Source organism: Trachypithecus francoisi, unplaced genomic scaffold (assembly GCF_009764315.1).
Source record: "Trachypithecus francoisi isolate TF-2019V2 unplaced genomic scaffold, Tfra_2.0 Lachesis_group3, whole genome shotgun sequence".
In the NCBI taxonomy this organism is placed as follows: Eukaryota; Metazoa; Chordata; class Mammalia; order Primates; family Cercopithecidae; genus Trachypithecus; species Trachypithecus francoisi.
The window spans coordinates 123,580,391-123,598,610 of record NW_022681468.1 but is presented as its reverse complement, the minus strand read 5'-3'; the positions used below and the strand labels follow the sequence as shown (position 1 = coordinate 123,598,610).

Sequence of the window (18,220 nt, the reverse complement as noted above, 5' to 3'; positions counted from 1 at the left end):
TGAACAAAGATTGTGAAAGGATCCTCTTCCACTGCATCATTTAATAGGTTAGCAGAACAGATAGGGAGCTATGACACTAGCGCCAGAGAGAGATTTTTCTTCTGGTTGAGTGGAGCTGGTGCCACGCCCCTTTCTGGTATTTGACAGGTCTTTCCCACTCACCTATACAATGTGCCAAGTAAACTGGAGTTGTCATTCTAATGTTTTAAAGAATGATTGGTTCCCCCCAAACTGTAGGAGGTTGATGGTAACAATAAAGTGATACAAAATGTTAATGTCATTATAACTTATGTAAGGGAGACCATTAGGCTGAGAATCAATATGATTGAGGTTATCTATTCTCCTGAAAAGTGAATTGGAGAATAAAGAAAGAATATTTGAAAGGATGTTGTGTACTAGGCAATATACTAGCATATATTAGAAAATATGGTAAACTGTGGGTTAAAAGAATGAAAGTAGCTGGTATGATAGAGCACTGGACTGAGTAACGAAGAGTTTGTAGTCATGGCTCTTGTGGTCATTTCATTTTTGAGCCTCACATTCTTCCAATTAATGAGAGTACCAGATTAGATAAATTCTGGGGATTCATCCCAACTCTAACTCTGTACTTCTCTGAATGAACTCTCTCTTCTATTAAAGCCAAATTATTAACATTCTAACTCAAATTTAAATTTAATAGAGAAGTCAAAATGAGGTATACACTTTGTGGAATGTTTTTGGTCTTATCACAATAACCTGATTAAAATGGTACCTTTATTTCCATGTTTACTCCTTTAAATAGGATGAAAGCTTTCAGAACATTTATTTGCAAAATGACTGTCAATATCAATAATATGCATCAAAGTACCATATATGCTAAGGGGGAGGAGCACTTGATGGGCTGCTATATTAACTGTAAATTGAGAACTGCTTGTTTTATGGCTTTTGCTGTTAAAAACTGCTGGCTTTTAATACATACTTTAAAATATACTCATGTCTGGGAGAGAACTTTTAAAAATATTTTGTGTTTAATTTTTAAAAAATTATTTCTGTAATAGGAATCTGCAAGAAGGTAGATCAATCCACAGGCTAGCTATCCAGTAGAACCAGTGATTAAATCCAGGTGTACCGGTTTATGTGTGCATGTACATGACATACATGGTATTTTGGGGTTGTTGATATGGTGATCTAATTAATAGTCAAAACATTATTTGAATTCAATTCTTTGACATTTATTAATTATAGGATAGTTTCTGACACAGGTGTGAGCACAAAATATTATGTATATTGGCTAACTGCTGTGTTACCAGTACCAGTGATGGTCGTGAGAATTAGCAGCCAACAGGATTCCTTTACTGTGTTTTGAGTCAGTGGAACTTAACCTTGCTCCAAACCACAAAATCTCAGATCTTTTTAACTCTCATCCCAATGAATAATGTACTGTTTTTAGCGCCTAATCCCCTGTTGACAACCTGTAATCTCAGCATACTGTTTTCTAAGGTATCTCTAGGGAAGTGGGTACCGTTCCTTGTCATATCTTTTAAGAAGTTGCTGACCATTGTACTAGCTTCTGTGCCAAAGTGTTTCATCATATGGGCCGAAGAATATTGTAGAAGATCATGCCTGAGATGGGACAATCTGGGAAGTCCCAAGAAGCAACACTTTCCATAGGCTGTCTTTGATGTGAAACTAATTCTGGAGGAGGCAGTTGGGGTCCTCATTTACTAGTTTTGGTTTACGTTAGAGTGGATGCTTAAATAACAGTACCGTACTTTGTACAGTCCCCATGCTTTCTCTTACCCAAGGATCTGGAAGGCCATCTGCTAGACTGGACAGTGGCTTGGGAAGCAGAAGGTGGAATGAGGAGGGAATCTGACAACTGAAGCTAAAGACCAGAGCGTCCACTTTCTGTGGGTTTGGATTAGAGCATTGTTTATTCTTTCTAGCTCTGCAAGCCCAGGGAAGAAAATACATAATCAGCACCCCACTAATCACCAGGGCTCTCCATTTATCTCTCCCCTTTGGTAATCACTACATTGTAAGAGCCACAAGGGCAGAGAACATGCTTTTTTCATACAGGTTGAGCATCCCTAATCCAAAAATTCAAAATGCTTTAAAATTGAAAACGTGAGCACTCACATGATGTCATAGTTGGAAAGTTTCACACCTGACCTCGTGACAGATCACAGTCAAAACGCAGGCACGCCACACACGGTTTATTCAGTGTTCCCGCATAGGTGTACAGTAACCTTTCAATCAAAACAGCATTGTAGGTGGAGACTGAAAGCCAGCTATTGGTGGTGGTGGTGGTGGTTTAACTGCTGGTACAGATACTCTGGTGATGCTACTGTGCTGCTTAGTTACCCTGAACACATTCTTTTTCCCTGTATTAATGATACATCATATTTTGTAAATACTAGTGTGAATGTTTGAATAAGTGTAAGAAAATGAATTGCTTATTGGTAGCATAGAAATTCACAGTCAGGAATGATGGTGTTGCAAACCACCACAGATTGTCCACATGGGTGGCTGAGACAGTGACACCTTTGCTTTCTGATGGTTCAATACACACAAACTTTATTTCATGCACAAAATTATTAAAAATATTGTATAAAATTACCTTTAGGCTATGTGTACAAGGTGAATATGAAATGTAAAATGAATTGCATGTTTAAACTTGGGTCCCATCCCAAAGATAGCTCATTATGTATATGCAGATACTCCAAAATTTGAAAAAAATCCCAAATTTGAAACACTTCTGGTCCCAAGCATTTTGGATAGGGGATACTCAACGTGTATTTACATTCATAGTATCTATCTCCCCCTCCCCTTGACAATTCCATGTCAGGACAATTAGGGGGGGCCATCTAAAAGAGTGAGAGGGCTAATCTTAGGGTTCATTCTGGTGTAGCTTGGGGAGCTATGAGAATTGCTATTCAAATTTTAAAGTTTTTATTAAAATTATACAGAATTATATATTACAATTATATAAATATATACTTATATATAATTATACGAAAGTATAAAAGTACAATGAACCCGCTATGTATCCATTCCTTCATAGAAAGATTTTCCATTTCCTGTTGCTGCATATCGATTAAATGGGCCTCTTCTTTCTTCCCTCTGGTTAAATGAATGGCTAATATGTCATTCCTGAGTGCACAACTTGCAGCAATTGGCCATTAGTTATCATTCATAGTACTGAGTAATATTCTGAGATTTGTGGTGCATAATCTTATACTACTGTCAGTAAATATCTTTTTTAGTCTTAAAACTCTTGATTATGTTTTGTCTTTAACTGAGATGTCAACTTATATTGAGAATTGCCTATTAGTAATCTCTTCTGAATGGGTCTTCAGAATATGAGGGTTATATACATATGAGGATTATATACAAACCTTTGGAACTATGAAGGAGGAATTTTAAACTTAATGAACTCAGTAAGCTATATTTTAGCATCTGTATTTTATTAAAAATTAACCCTGTTGGTTCTTTACCAGTTTGATCACAAGTTTATGTCTTTAAAGTTTGTAAAACAGATATACCCATAGTAACTCTACTGGATGATAACTTCTACTAGTAGAAAGCTGTTCATTGCATTTATAGAAATTAAGTGGCCCTTACACTGGCCCTTATTCATTCCATATAAGTACCTTTGTGCCTCTGGGGCTGAGCACAAACTGTAATAGTTGTCTTTGAGTCCAAATATTTGTGAAAGCTGAGAAACCCTCTAATTTTAGTATACTGAATGTATATGAGATTTTAAAATAACTTTTTAACATGAATAAAAATATGGTGCTCATATTTATTATTTTAAAGAAAGAGACTCCTCTGTCAAAAATTTCATACAAATTTTTCACTTATTTTCAAGCATCTACTAGAATAATTTTCATTCTTCTGGCTGTTTAAAGTGCCCAAGCAGGATGTAGGTTAGTTCTACCCTTAAACTTAAGGTGTAGATTATAAACATGTTTTCCATTTGCAACACAACAGTATGCATTCTTGTTAAATTAGTTTGAGAAATTTGTTTTATTTTGTACAAGGTACAATCCCTCTGCACAGTGAACATATATATTACAAATCTGTGATTTAAAAAAGTATTGCCATTTCACAGTCTCATTAATACTACTGTACAATAATGGTTTTTCTTTCATTCATTTTAATTGTACACATATTTGTCTGAAAATTTAGTTTCTGAAAAATAATTGAGATCTTTCAAAGTCACCCATAAAATGCACAGTGCACATGTTTAGGCTGACCATGAACCTATTTGTGATGGTGTTAGAAGTTTCTAACAGTTGCTTTGTAAGATTGAAATGTCTTTTACTGATAACTCTTCGATAGGTGAAGGCAGCTATTGTCACCATAATCACACCTTCTGCCTTTCCCTTCTCCTCTGTATTGCCTAGTTTGACTTGTATTACATTTCCTTAAAAAGTCATTGAATGCTAGAGCTGAAGGGTTGTTAGAGCTGTCTTCCCACTCTCTGCTTCTCCTCTTTTTTATGCATAGAAAAAAAAGGAGCCCAGAGAGGGCAACTAACTTGACCAGAGTAACACTGAAATCTCTTGATTCAGTGCCTAGCCATTCCACCTCTTGCTGAATACCTTTGCCCAGAGGATAGTTGACAAAAGAGGTGAAACTTGAAACTTGAGTGATGCTGCTTGTTTGCAGTTTGCCAGTCAGCAGTTATTATACATGCAGGATAAGGGAAGAAGAGAAAACCTGGGATTGAGTTGAAGTTTCTCCTTGCTGATCTGACATCTTCATGCTTCTTCATCCTTGCTTCACAAACACTTGCTGCCCTGAAATACTGAGGTAAGCCGCTTACCTATATTTCTTTCTACATATGTATGAGAAATATTTACTTGGGTCTACAAAGTAATTTTCTAATATTTATATTTTAATAAGGCTTTTTTGGAAAGTAAATTTACTATTGCTAATCAGTTGTTCCCATGCACACATGCAGCATTCATGTAAGTATTATATATTTTCCTCTAACAGTAAAATTTGCTTATGCCTTGAGTGACGTGGGAAGGGGAGATGTACTCATTTATTTATTTTTTTGCTTTTTCTGATTATTGCCCAAAATACTGTGTTCCATGGCAGGCTTCCATTTCTGTCAAGGGTTTCAGAACTCTCATACTTGCTGTAGCAGTATTCCAGCTTTGTAATCATTTAGTTCCTCTTCTGTATATCTTTTTGGAAGTGTTTTTTACTGGCTGGACTGTACCAGTGAATAGAGTGGTACAGGAGTAGCCATTAGCTTCCTAGGTTTGCCCTTTTTGTTTTTAATTCTTGTGAGAAGGTTCTCTTTAGGGCTTGGGATTTGACTTCATTTGGTCTCATCTGAGCCTCAGTTTATCTATGTTGATAGTGGAAGGTACAGACACATCTGACTACTGGGATCTGGAGCATTAGCTCATTGTAATGCATATTGGGCTAGCTCAGTTAATAGTTTTAAGATAGAAGGTGGAAGGACTTCATATCCCCATGCTGTTTACAGTAACATTTTTACATCACGCTACAGCAACTGGTTATAGTTCATTCTTTTTTTGATCATTTCATTTAGTTCCATCAAAAAGCATAATGTACTTTAAGCAATGTAAATTTCCTCTATCCACATTTGTCCAATTTCCTGTATACTTTTAGGTTTCATACTACATCAATCCCAAGATTTATGAAGAACTACTTGGAAGCAAGTACTCTTTTGAGTCAAGGGATGCTGACCAAATAAAATGAGGCGGCCAACTAGCCCTCTGTAAGGATACTTAATCCCAACCAGTCTGTGACTGCTTACTTAAAGGATCATCTTAGAGCTCTGTTTTACATGGAATGATTCAGGTGTTGAATGGACTAAGTAGATATGACATAGCCAGCACTGACTTGTAATGTCCTTAAACTTTGAATTGGCAAAATTTGATAAAGCTGCCCTAGGAATCTTGTTGCAGACTTGTTGCTGCACTTTGGATACGTGTGTGTGTGTGTGTGTCTGTGTGTGTCTGTGTGTGTGTATTTAAACCTATCACGGGGCAGAAGAAAGTAAAGTCTTGTTTTTTAAAATGGAAGTTGTCAGCATTAGACTATATACTAGATTCTGTAATCTTGGCTGTTGTAATTTGATGGACCAGACATATATGTACAGATATTTTAAGACTGTTCTATTTAAGAACAGTTCATGTCTATGTACTAATTGTCTTCGGTAATAAAACAGATGTTGATGATAACAGCAACCAAAAGTACATATATGTTTTAGGTGCTTTAAAGTAATCCTCTTCCCTCCCCAGTCTCCTTTTTGTCCTAGGAAGGTTTGTTAAACCTACATGTTTTTAAAATACCACATTTCAGATAAATATATATGTATCAGCTATATTTAGCTGATGTTGATGGGTAGTTATGTCTTAAAATGTTTTAAAAATCATATCCAGGGCATTTGGGGCTGAGTGGGTGATAGGATTTGCCTTTGAGAACACAATTCCTTGAACAATTATCCCAGTCCCACCTGGATGCTCTTCTTTAGTTCCAGGTGAACGTAATAACTAACATGCAGCTGGAGCCAGTCTGTACCATTACTTCAAGTCAAGGGATTGTCTTCTTTCAGAGAGTCAGAATATTCAGTAGAGCACACTGCAAGAGAGAAGCTTATCCCTCTTAAGATTGCTTGTCCCGGGACGGCCCATTGGCAGGGCTCTGTCTTACTGGGAGGAGGTCATAATGACCAGGAATATGGCTGTTCCTAGGTAGGTCGTATGGATTCTGGATATAGCTGGAGTTATGACCGCGACCTTCTTGGACCACACTGACTGTGGGCTCTAAGAAATATAGTGAAAAATGAGTTCAGAGAACAGATTAGCTTTGGTTGCCTTGTTGGAGAGGAATAGAGTTCTGCTTAACTTGGGGAAGGGAGCTAGGGATTTATAAATTTATGACAAATACATGAGGCTTAGGATTGAGGCTTGCTCAGGAGATGGAAAACTAAGTGAATGTGCTGTCAAAATCCAAGCCTCTTGTCAACACCAAAGGATTTAAAATATCCTAGAGGTAGAAGTCTTATCATTGAGCCCAGGGACATAAACTGGGAGAAGGCAGAAGGTGATTTAGAAACTTGTCAATGTCTCTGATTGCTTTCTTTTTTAAAATGAGATTTGTATCAACAATCAGTTGGAGTGTGTGTGTGTGCGCGCGTGTCCACTTTCCACCCCCAGTATTTGTTTCATATTAGTCCTGGTGTTTTTTAAAGCAGAGTTGGTACAATAATTTGTACCAACTAATAATTTTGTTGGTATATAATAATTTGTACCAACCTAATAATTCCTGCATTAGCGAGGGAGGGCAGTCCTAGGAAAGACAGTTCACCTTAGAGATGCCTTAAACAACAACAAAAGAAGGATGTGTGGTCAAGATAGGGTGAGTGGAGAGGCCTTGCTTTTACTTCAAATGCTGCATTATTGCCCTGATTTCACTAAGTTACTTATTTGAGACACCTACCAACTTCATATATATTTTTATTAGATGTCGACAAGGATGGCACATCTGTGTACGGAGACCCCGTGTGCACAGGCGACTTCATTTCTACATAGCTGCTTTCTGGAAGCTTGCAGGTGAGGATGGGTGGGTCCTTAATTGTGGCGTAAGGGTTTTCACTGCTATTCAAGGAACAAGTACTAGAACTGCACACGGATTCTTTCATGTAATCTGCAAGGCAAGAGAGATTTCTTAGGACAAACAAGAATACAAGTCTTCATGTTAATACCAGAAGGAGACTGTAGTTGAGTTTATGTGCCTTCAGGATCCTAGGGCTGAAAAAGCCAGGATAATCCAAGATTGATTTACTTATTAAATGTGTTGAGAAGTGCTCTCCCAGGTAGGCAGAGTTCTTTTTCCAAAGAAACATGTTTTTGGAGGATAGGAACATTTTTGTTTTTAGTAGTCAGGTATTAATTCAAGATATGCATAATATGCTTTGACATGTATTATTTAATTTTTGTAAATTCTTGCAAGGATTGCTGATAGTTGCATTTTATGAGATGAAGGCTCAGAGATATGAAGTGACTTAGCTAAAGTCACACAGCTAGTAAAGGTCAGTGCCAAGACTTGAATCCATGCCTTTGGACTCCTTGGCCTGTGCATTCTGTGATGATATTCTTGTGAATTCTTCTTTTTTGAGATGTTGCCTAGGCTGGTCTCAAACTCCTGGGCTTAAGTGATTCTTCCGCCTCAGCCTCCTGAGTAGCTGGTATTATCGGTACGTGCCACAACACCTGGCTTGAATTGTTTTTGGTGACTTAGAAGCTTAGGTTCAGAAGAAGTAGGCGTGCATGTTTTAGCACAGATGTCAGCAATTTGACAGGCTATAAGTGGCAGACTCTTAGCAGTATCCCTGCCCTCCAGGAGCTCATGATCAGAATAGGGTAGACTGAAGTGTAATTGAGGTGTAAAAAGCACGTCAGTCTTAAGCTAGCCTTTGGAAAGTTCCTGTTTTCTAGCAAGCCTATAACGTGTTCTTGGGTTGCTTACCCTGTTCTTGTGAATGCTAACTGAAACCCATTTCAGCAGCATCTTTCTGATACTAGAGCTCATGCTTCCTCTCCTGCCACCTCTCAGTTGTATAGTTGTACCATCCCCAAGACTTCAGAGTACAAAAGGATGCAGGCTGGTTTCCAAATATGAAATGAGGTACTGCAGCTTCACTGGAGGAAGAAGGGTTTTTTAGTGACTAGGAGCCACGGAAAGAAAGGGGATTCCCTCTTTCAGCCTCTATACCATTTTCCTTTTGGGGAAGATCACTGCCTCCTGCACATAGTCCCAAGCAAGGCAGGATTTGCCTGGAAAGAGCAGTAAACTCTAATGTAGCAGCTCTGACCTTCATCTGTGAGGCTGTGCTAGACAAGGGATCTAGACACAAGCACTGGGTTGCTTGAGTTGATAGAAGTGATCTAAAAGACGTCTCAGCACTAAATTTCTGTGAAAGGTAGCAGATGGTGAAATTCTTGGATGATCTGTCACTAGAACTACCACAGTTTACATTTTGGGTTGCTATTTATTTATGCTCTCTGTCTCCAACTTGTGAGAGTAATGAAAATGGTAAAAAGTGAAAGTGATAATGTAACTCAGTGGATGACTTAGATGTACCTTGGGACCCTGAAAGCCAGAGCACTCCATATGAACAAAGTAGCTAGATGTATGCCACCACAAGTAGTCTTATTTCCCATAAAAGGCAACTGGTTGGAAGAGGATTTACTTTTCTGTTAAAGTACATGTCCATTCTGTTGATGTTTGTTTCAGCGGGTAGTATTTCCTCAATCTTGTACAAAAATATGTTCACCCATTAGTTCCTTTAAGTGTTTACAACACTCTGTGGTATAGGTAGAGCAATAATTATCTCTCTCCTCCTCCTCTTACTGCTTATGAGGAAGTTATTGCTTATGAGATTTAGAGTGGGAATTGACTTCCTCAGGATCACACTACTTATCAGTAGCAGAGCAAACTCTGTAGAACCAGGCTCAGAGCACTTTCCATCACAATTTAGCCCAGAAGTAGAGAGGGATGTTGGCTTTAGGCACGTCTTAATATTGTGGCCTCTTTAGCATATGACTAGAGAGAAGGAGAAAATATCCTTGCAAGACACTGAACGATCTCAGCCAGCACCAGCATGGACTAAAGGGAGGCTAGATAGGCCTAGATGCTGGTTGAGGCTCACATGGGGAAAAGTGGCTGTGGGCCCTTGACTGTGACCTGCCCAAGCCACATAAATTTGCCTCTTAGTGGGTGCTAAGTTTTTTAGTACAAGGAAGTGGTGGTAAGTCCAAGAACCCCAGCGTGGCCCATCTGTCCCACTTTGGGTTCTCTGAACTCACCAGCCAAGGAGTAAGGCAATAAGGCACAGAGCTTCTGGGTTGGAAGCTGATGACTAGTAGTATTTAAAGAAAGGCTATTGCAGCTGCCTCAACTGCATATTTTCTAACACACGAGGAATAACGACTTTACGTAGCACTTATAGTCTTCATTCCAATTAGGTCATTTGAAACTTGTTACATCATGAATAGGGCTGGGCAGAAAGGACTATTACTAATTTAGAATGAGGAATCTGAAGCTCAGAAAATTTGCTAATATAATTCCTAATGTTAGTAAGTAGTTGAGTCGGGACTCAACACCATCTTCTCTCGATACCAATCAAGATGTTTTCCTTCACTACATGTCTTGTTATCCAGTGCTCCTGTCCATATCCTAAAGGCAAACTGTATCTGCAGCGGCTCCACCTTACCCTTAACAAGGAATGTCTTTGATCTATGGGGCCAAGCCCAGCTGAGACAAAAAGGCTAAGCGCTTAAGCTTTTTGTGGATATCCCATGACTGACTGAGTTAGGGCAGCAGGAGAGCCTTTGAAGCTCAATGCCTAAAAGAACCTCAGCCAGTTGATAGTGCCTCTTCTCATTTTCACCAGAAAAGTGAGGGCTACTTTAAAGTTTTGGGGAATAAATTGTTGGCTTTGGAGCAGGGGATGATCCTATATGGATAAAAGAGAAGTTGATGTTTGCGTGGGGGAGGGGCTAAGCTCAGGGAGAAGTATCTTCCATACAGAGGCAGAGGATGGAGCAATGCAAGTGTGTGTTGGCTGGGTGGTGAGAAAAGGGTGTTGAATTATGGACTCATCCGTACCCCATCTCTACTGGGACTGGAGAATGGGGAAGGGCTGGGCAAGCTGGAAACTCCACCTCAGGAAGCCACTTTGTTCTCCAGCTGAGTCATCCACCTGCCTGTGAGAGGGGAGGGCAGGGTGAGTGGAAGAATAACCAGCTGCTCTTAGATACTTCCTCATTCTTTTATAGCCCTACCCTTGTCCCCAGTCCCAACCCTTCAGGGCATTTTGCAAAGAAAGAGGAAGCATCAACCCAGGCTACCCAAGCTTTGGGAGTCACTCCTCCAGGGCTTGTCGTTCGCATCAGGATTGGCAGCTTGGTCCTGTAATGCCCTGGCATTTACTCTCATCTGGTTCCTACCTCCCCACATAGTCATACATTATCAGAGACAGAGGGGGCTTCTGAGATGAACTATATGTTTTCATTTTATAAAGGGAGCATCAAATCCAGAGAGAGGCAGTAACTTTCCAGGGCCACCTTGTGTGTGGGATCTGAGCCCACCTTGCCTTAAGGGGCATGCTAACCTCCACCAAGGCTCAACTTAACTGTTAGGGAAAAACCCAGGCATCGAATATCCATCTCTTGCTTCTTGGCTTGCTACTATTAATAGAAGGTCACACTGCTTCTTCTCTTCCTGGGCCATAAATTAGCATCTTTCTCTTGATGGAGAGATAGGAGGGAGGAGGTCTTGGGGTCAGAACACTGGCTTTAAAAATAATCTTCTGGATGTCATTGGGCTCCTAATTACCTAAGCCCCAAGTTTATGCAAAGAGAAACTTGGAAGTTAGATGACAAGGAGCACACAGGTGGGGAAAGTGGCAGCAACAGTGGGCTCAAGGATTGCAGCATCATAAAGGCCATGGAGAATAGCTGGGAGGATTTCTTCTTTAGCAGTTTGAAATGGCTGACAATTGAACACCAGGCAGTTTGTTGCAGAATCATTGTGCTGGGGGGAGAAGGGGAAATAGAAGGGTGTTGAGCAGTGTAAGTGGTCTCACTGAACCTCCAGGATGACAGCGAGTAGAGTTCTTCAGTAAGTAACAAGGGAAAGGGCAGGCATTGACTAAGGCTTTTATTTTATTTTATTTATTTATTTATTTATTTGAGACGGAGTCTCAGTCTCGCTCTGTCGCCCAGGCTGGAGTGCAGTGGCGCAATCTGCTCACTGCAAGCTCCGCCTCCTGGGTTCACACCATTTTCCTGCCTCAGCCTCTTGAGCAGCTGGGACTACAGGCACCCGCCACCACGCCCGGCTAATTTTTTGTATTTTTAGTAGAGACGGGATTTCACTATGTTAACCAGGATGGTCTTGATCTCCTGACCTCGTGATCCTTCCACCTCAGCCTCCCAAAGTGCTGGAATTACAGGCGTGAGCCACCGTGTCCGGCTACCTAAGACTTTTAGAATGTCAGAGATTGAAAGGGCCTTAGAGATGCTGCTAGTACAACCCCATTGTTTTATAGTGGAAGAAACCAAGACCCAGAAAACAGTGCTGTGACCTAGTCAGCACCACACAGCAAGAACTAGGACTACAACCCACATTCCTTAACTCCCAGGCTAGGGCTTTTTCCCCCACTGAGTTCAGAGAACACTGAGACTCTTAATTCTTAGTAGTTCTGATTTGGTTTGCCCCAGTAGTTTCAGGAGCTAGTTTCATTTGTGCTACAGACTAACTTATTAAATGTTTATTTGGGGGGCGTTAGCCAATTAGTGGGATTTATTCCATGTTTTGGTAAGTATTGCTGTAAAGTTCTGAACTGTGACATTGTATTTTCCTTTTTTTCAGTTCTTATTCTGATGTGTTGGTCCCCAACACCTGCTGGTACATTTGCTTACATAGCTCTCTTTTCTCTTTAAAGGATGATTGTAGCCAGAGTGGTAAAATAAAATCTGGCTGGCTGCCTGCTGAGTCCTCCCCTGCACTCAGAGGTCAGATTTATGATTCTACGAAATAGGAATGAAATGTATGCTGAGGCAGAGACACTGCTTTCCTGAGCTTTGTTTTACATGTGAATTTGAAAGTAAGCTTTGAGCTTTGTTGTATATGCGAATTTGAAAGTAACCACCCTAATCACAATGTACAGGACAACACAGTGCATAGGAAAGTTGTGTGTTATTGGGGTTTCTGGGCCTGAGTTTATTCACGCTTGATTCATGCGTGGTCTTGAGCTAGAAAGGCCCTTAGAGATCTTTCTGCCCAATCCCCATACCTTTTAGAGAAAGAAACTGAGGTGCCAGGTCATAGTCATGAAATAGTAGAACCGTTTTTTGTTTTAGGCCTTACCTACTATTCTTCATTTGGATGGTTTAAGTCAAAACACACAGAAAATTGCCAAAATAATGCTTCCAAGGGAATAATGTCTTTTGGCTGGCTGGGAGACTGGGGATGACCTTTTGTCCTCAGACAGTTCTCTTAGGCTGTGCATATCCTAACAAAGGCTGATAGTGACTCAGCCTCTTGCTCAGAACGCAGTACTCACCACCACCCCCTACCCTGAGCTCACCCCACATCTAATAACCATCTCCCCAAAAGGACTGTAGACGACTAGCTGTTCTTGGTTAGGGAATGGTTGTGTCTTGGTGTATGTAAAGCTAGGTCGGAAAGATTAGAACAGTAATCAGGGACATCTGGGTCAGTCTAGACCAGTGTTTGGGGAATAAGCTACATAAGGATACCTTGAGGGTGCTCTTCATACATGCAGATTCCAGGGCCCCACTCTAGATCTGCATCAGAGTTTTGAGGAGATGGGGCGTGAACATCTGTATTTTTAACAAGCTTTCCAGGTGATTCTGGTACACTGTTAGATTTAGGATATGCATTGGGACCTTTGCTGTCATATCTCAGTTTGGCTTAAGCTCTTTTTTTTTTTTTTTTTTTGAGACAGAGTCTTGCTCTGTCGCCTAGGCTGGAGTGCAGTGGCGCGATCTTGGTTCACTGCAACCTTTGCCTCCCGGGTTCAAGCAATTCTTGTGCCTCAGCCTCCCAAGTAGCTGGGATTACAGGTGTATGCTACCATGCCCAACTAATTTTTGTATGTTTAGTAGAGACAGGGTTTTGCCATGTTAGCCAGGCTGGTGTTGAACTCCTGACCTCAAGTGATCTGCCCACCTCGACCTTTCAAAGTGCTGAGATCACAGGTGTGAGCCACTGTGCCTGGCCTTAAGCTGTTTTAAATAGACCTCCGAGACAAAAGAATAGCCCCATTACATTAGTACCACCTTTACAGTATGCAAAAACACTTCCCATCTGTGATTTTATTGGTTGCTCATGATAACCTTGTTAGACAATGGGACAGGCGTTAGACAATAGGACAGGCAAAATTATCCCAACTTTGCAGATGAGGAAACAGCCTTGGAGAGCTCACAGTCTAAGGTCACAGTTAATAAGCAACAGAGTGGCAAGTAACAGAGTTCCAAAGCCCCCTATTTCACACATTCTGGCATTTAAACCTAGGGCAGGACCTGACCTTTCATCTTTGGCTTCACCTGTAGACTTCCTAGAGGGATGATCCAACTTGCAGTTCCCATGTGTTAGGGATTTGTCTTGGCTTCTCTGCTCTTGGAGGCAGAGATCTCTTGAGGTTGTAGTGCCATACAATATTAACACTGCATATCATTTTCATTCCTTGTGCCCCCAGAAAGCCAGCAGGTACAGGGTGGCATTCCTTGCTAGTGCAACGACAGGAGGCCTCTGGGGCAGGTAGATCAACTTTATTTCAGATTTTATAATCAATTTAACTCGTACTAATTGGTTGGATAATGACGCTTTACATTTCCGAAGACATTTAGTTGGCATCTATAAAAAACCCACAAGCATTTGCTAAGCAGGTGCAACTGAAATCGAAAGATGAATTCATTATTATGATGATTGCTCCTCCTGGGCACAGCTACCCAGCAGCCCCAGGCCCTGTGGTCTTTTGACCTTTTGTGGGGGCAGACACACGCAGTTTCTCTCAATTGGAATTCCTGGCCATTTCAGATCTGCACTCTTTATCTTGCTAAGCCCTCTGTAATAAGACATCGGGATTGGATACTCTACCTTTGAAGCCTTTGTCCATAATGTATGTGTTCTGACGTCTATCCATTCCACAAGCACCTGTGTAAAAATAACGTAAGGCAAGAAAATATGGGGGTGAGGTTTACTTAGACTGCTTGTGTTTGTTCTTTTTTCTTGCTTTTCCCCGCTTTCTCCCCTACCCAGAAAATAAATAGTTGTTTATTGCTAGAAAATGATTCTGGGTTTAATCTACCTGAAATTATTTTGATAAATGATTCTGAGTTTAATCCACCTGAAATTGTTTTGATTATAGGAATTCTTAAAAGGCTCATAAGCATTAAGGTGAACTACAGCGACCCCTGGCATATTCAGCACTCCTTCCCTTTAACCTTCACCCTAGGGGGATGTCTTTCAGAAAGTAATAAAAGGCCGTTCTGATGCCACCTGCATTCCCTGCAGGTGAAACTCCAGGCTCCAAGGGTATAGGATAAGGAATGAAGCAGAACCAGTTCTTAGCTTGAGGGAAAGTTATAAGACATTACAAATCATAGTTCTGTTGGAATTTGGCATGGGTTTGAAGACAGTATTTATCACCTCTCAGCTCTGGTCCTGTCTGTCCTCTCCTGGATCCAAGGCTTATCTGAGGGGAGCCAGAGAGAAAGAGGGAGACATGTGGCTGAGGTTCTTGATTAGTCATCTTTGTAGGATGTACAGACATTCCCTCCCATAGCCAGTTCTCTTAGTTACTCATTTTTTGGGGTGGACAATTTGCACATAATGTAGAGTTGTTTTTGAAAAGTATTACCAGTGTTTTCAGCCCCAGGGATTTCTTTCTACCTTTTGGCTGTCAGTTTTTTCCTAAGCTCCAACAACGCATGATGGCCCTGAGCCTCAGCCAGAGGCTTCAGGGACTAAGCTTGGGTTCTTTGCTACTGGTGATCCCAGAAAAGAAATTGTTTGGCATTTCTAGGTTGGGACAGTAATGACTCTGGCTCAAAGTCAGAGCAATTTTTTCTTCCAGCTTTGAACCGAGGACACAGTACCAAGCGAGGCCTGCAGCAAGTGCTTACTAAAACACAGTTTGACATTCATTGACTCTTCCCAGTTTCTCACACTGAGGACCATCCTGTTGCTATTTAGATGCCTCCCTATAGCTCCTCTACATAGAGTTCCCATGTTGAATTTGAAAGAGTCTACTCCCATCTGCCTACCTTCCACAGATTACTGAGAGATACAGCAGAACCAGGCCTAAGTTTTTCTTTCAAGTTTGCTATTTTTCTTTTTTTCTTTTCTGAGACGGGGTCTCGCTGTGTCACCCAGGGTGGAGTGCAGTGGCGCAATCTCCGCTCACTGCAACCTCCACCTTCCAGGTTCAGTCGATTCTCCTGTCTCAGCCTCCCGAGTATAGCTGGGACTACAGGCATGCGCCACCACTCCCAGCTAATTTTTTTGTATTTTTAACAGATGGGGTTTCACCATGTTGGCCAGGCTGGTCTTGAACTTCTGACCTCACGTGATCTGCCTACCTCAGCCTCCCAAAGTGCTGGGATTACAGGTGTGAGCCACCTCACCCGGCCTCAAATTTTTTCTGAAAGGTGTATAGGTACCTGTGTCCTTCAGAATCATGACTGCAACTGCCTATATGCTGGTATTAGTTCAGCACTTTATACTTTACAGGGCATTAACTTTTCCTTTTTACAGAACAGGGAACAGGCCCAAAGAGCAGCAGTGACTTGTCCAAAACCACACCAGCAAGTGAGAAGCTGAGTTACAGTTACAGCTACATCTCTCCAAGTATTCTCTTGCATTGGACACCAGCCTGCCTGGGTGTAAGACAAATGCCAGCGCATGGTGCTCTGGTTACACTAGTTGAAGAGTGAGATCTGTAAAGCAGGGAGAAATCTGGCCTAGCTCAGAGGATGCTCCCTTGTGGAAAGAGATACAGCGTGGTGGTGGTGGGGCTGTGTGTGTATATATGTTGGGGGAGTGGGAGAGATTGTAGTTGGTGGGGTTATTAAATGCCCTGGATACTATCCAGGGGACCCACAGCTAAGAATACAGCCTCCTGAGTATAGGCCCAGGGTCCATGCAGCCCATGCCTGCTCAGTGGGCAGATGAATTCAGAACCTTCACCCTTCCTCATGTTACTGGACCCAGGGACCTGCAGGGGTTGGTAGAGCAGCTCAGTTTCCTTAGAGTTCTAGAAGCCACCTAGAGCCTGAGGTCAGGCCTAGAGTTGTCCAGTGTGCCAAGGCCCTGCCCCAGTGTGCCCCAGAGGAGCCATTTTGTAGGGAGGCCACATTCTCTGTTCATTCGTTGCGCTTATTCCTATGATACCTTATGTAACTCCTACCCACATGTTCCCATCTCAGAGCTAACTTTCCAAGTCTTATGTGTGTGTCTCTCCCAGGCCACCAGGTTTCAGCCCAGGCTGTACTCAGTACATGAGTACAGATGATGTTGGTTGATACATCCTGCCCCAGCCTCTGCAGATCCCTGTTTGACAACCCTACCCTGTGATCTGAGAAAGCTTGGCTTGGGCCACTGGGGTTTCTGGAGTCTCTGGGAAACATTGGACTTTATTAGCCAGAGAGCTAACTCCCTGTTATCCACTCCCAAAGAACCCCAAAGATGTCACCATCCCCAAGTCATTTTTGAGTGATGTTGGGTTGTATTTTGTGGCCTGTAGGGAGGGCAGTTTTGTTGTATCTTCTCCACCCTAAGTAGCCCATTTGTCCACATCCACCATTCACTGTGGGAACAGAATGGGTGATGGGGAAGATCCAGACAGGTTTCCATCTTTAGATAGGGGATTGAGCTGGTAGACATGTTAGGAGGGAAGAGGGCTTAAAAGGGAGAGTTTTAAGCCCCATGGGACCATGGGGTGGAGGTCAAGGTGCAGGGATGGGGATTAGGGCAGGTGCTGGGTCTGGTCTGGCATGAGGGGGTGGAGGGTAGGGCTGGGGTCTGACCTGGTGAGTGTGGCTCAGCGGGGTGGCTGAGGTGTCTAAGTTCAATGTAGAAGTCCTCGGGCGGGTACCTGGCCTCCAGGGCACTGATCTGGAAATGGGAGTCTAGTGAGAGGAATGACAGGGAGGAGCCATTATTCCCAGGGCCCTGGTATGGCAGGGAAGAGGGTAGGAAGTACACAAGTGGGCCACGGTCAGGGTGAGGCAGGCTGGGAGGACTTGGGGGGCCTCTGTGTATAGCATCCAGAGGGGCCGGGGCCAGGGGCTCTGTTAGAGCCAAGGTCATCTGCCTTGTTTCCCCTCTCCCTCCCTCCCTCCCTCCCTCCGTTCTTCCCTCCCTCCCTCTGCAGGAATTAGTACTCCTTCACCAGGGAGGAGGCAGGGGAAAGAAGCCCTTGAAAGGAGTGCCTTGGTAGGGCCTGGGTCAGGCAGAGGTTCCTATCCACATGGTGAGTGTCTTTTGCTTCCATCCAGATTCCCTACATCCTGGCCCTGGTTTTCTCCCTTGTGGTCCCTGGGTCATAGCAGGGACTTAGCCCTAATATAGCAATGGAAAGGGATTCTTGGGCTTCATCTGCTTGTGAGAGCCAAAATTTCTCCCTGGGGGAAACCATGTTCAGGACTCATAACCCTTT

General features: G+C 42.2%; 1 protein-coding gene and 1 long non-coding RNA gene across 12 annotated transcripts in view; one reads left to right on the top strand and one right to left on the bottom strand.

Annotated features, from left to right (window-relative positions):
• Positions 1-3,989: 3,989 nt before the first annotated feature.
• MEGF11 (multiple EGF like domains 11) overlaps positions 3,990-18,220 on the bottom strand; it is a 379,541-nt gene continuing 365,310 nt past the window's right edge. For 3 of the 11 annotated variants that reach the window (XM_033189695.1, XM_033189694.1, XM_033189696.1), the window contains 4 exons: positions 17,589-17,690; positions 14,659-14,715; positions 7,468-7,674; positions 3,990-6,791 (listed from right to left, as the gene is read on the bottom strand). In XM_033189695.1, the coding sequence (XP_033045586.1) occupies positions 6,631-6,791; positions 7,468-7,674; positions 14,659-14,715; positions 17,589-17,690 (527 nt within the window). In that variant the 3' untranslated portion in view covers positions 3,990-6,630. Of the gene's footprint in view, positions 6,792-7,466; positions 7,675-11,480; positions 11,566-13,865; positions 14,416-14,617; positions 14,716-15,210; positions 15,257-17,588; positions 17,691-18,220 lie in introns of those variants that run through there. The other 8 variants (XM_033189699.1, XM_033189700.1, XM_033189701.1 and 5 more) reach the window with 8 other exon arrangements.
• Positions 6,784-18,220, top strand: part of LOC117070481 — a 98,532-nt gene continuing 87,095 nt past the window's right edge. The window contains exon 1 of the long non-coding RNA XR_004431935.1: positions 6,784-7,580. This is a non-coding gene — a long non-coding RNA (uncharacterized LOC117070481). The remainder of the gene's footprint in view (positions 7,581-18,220) is intronic.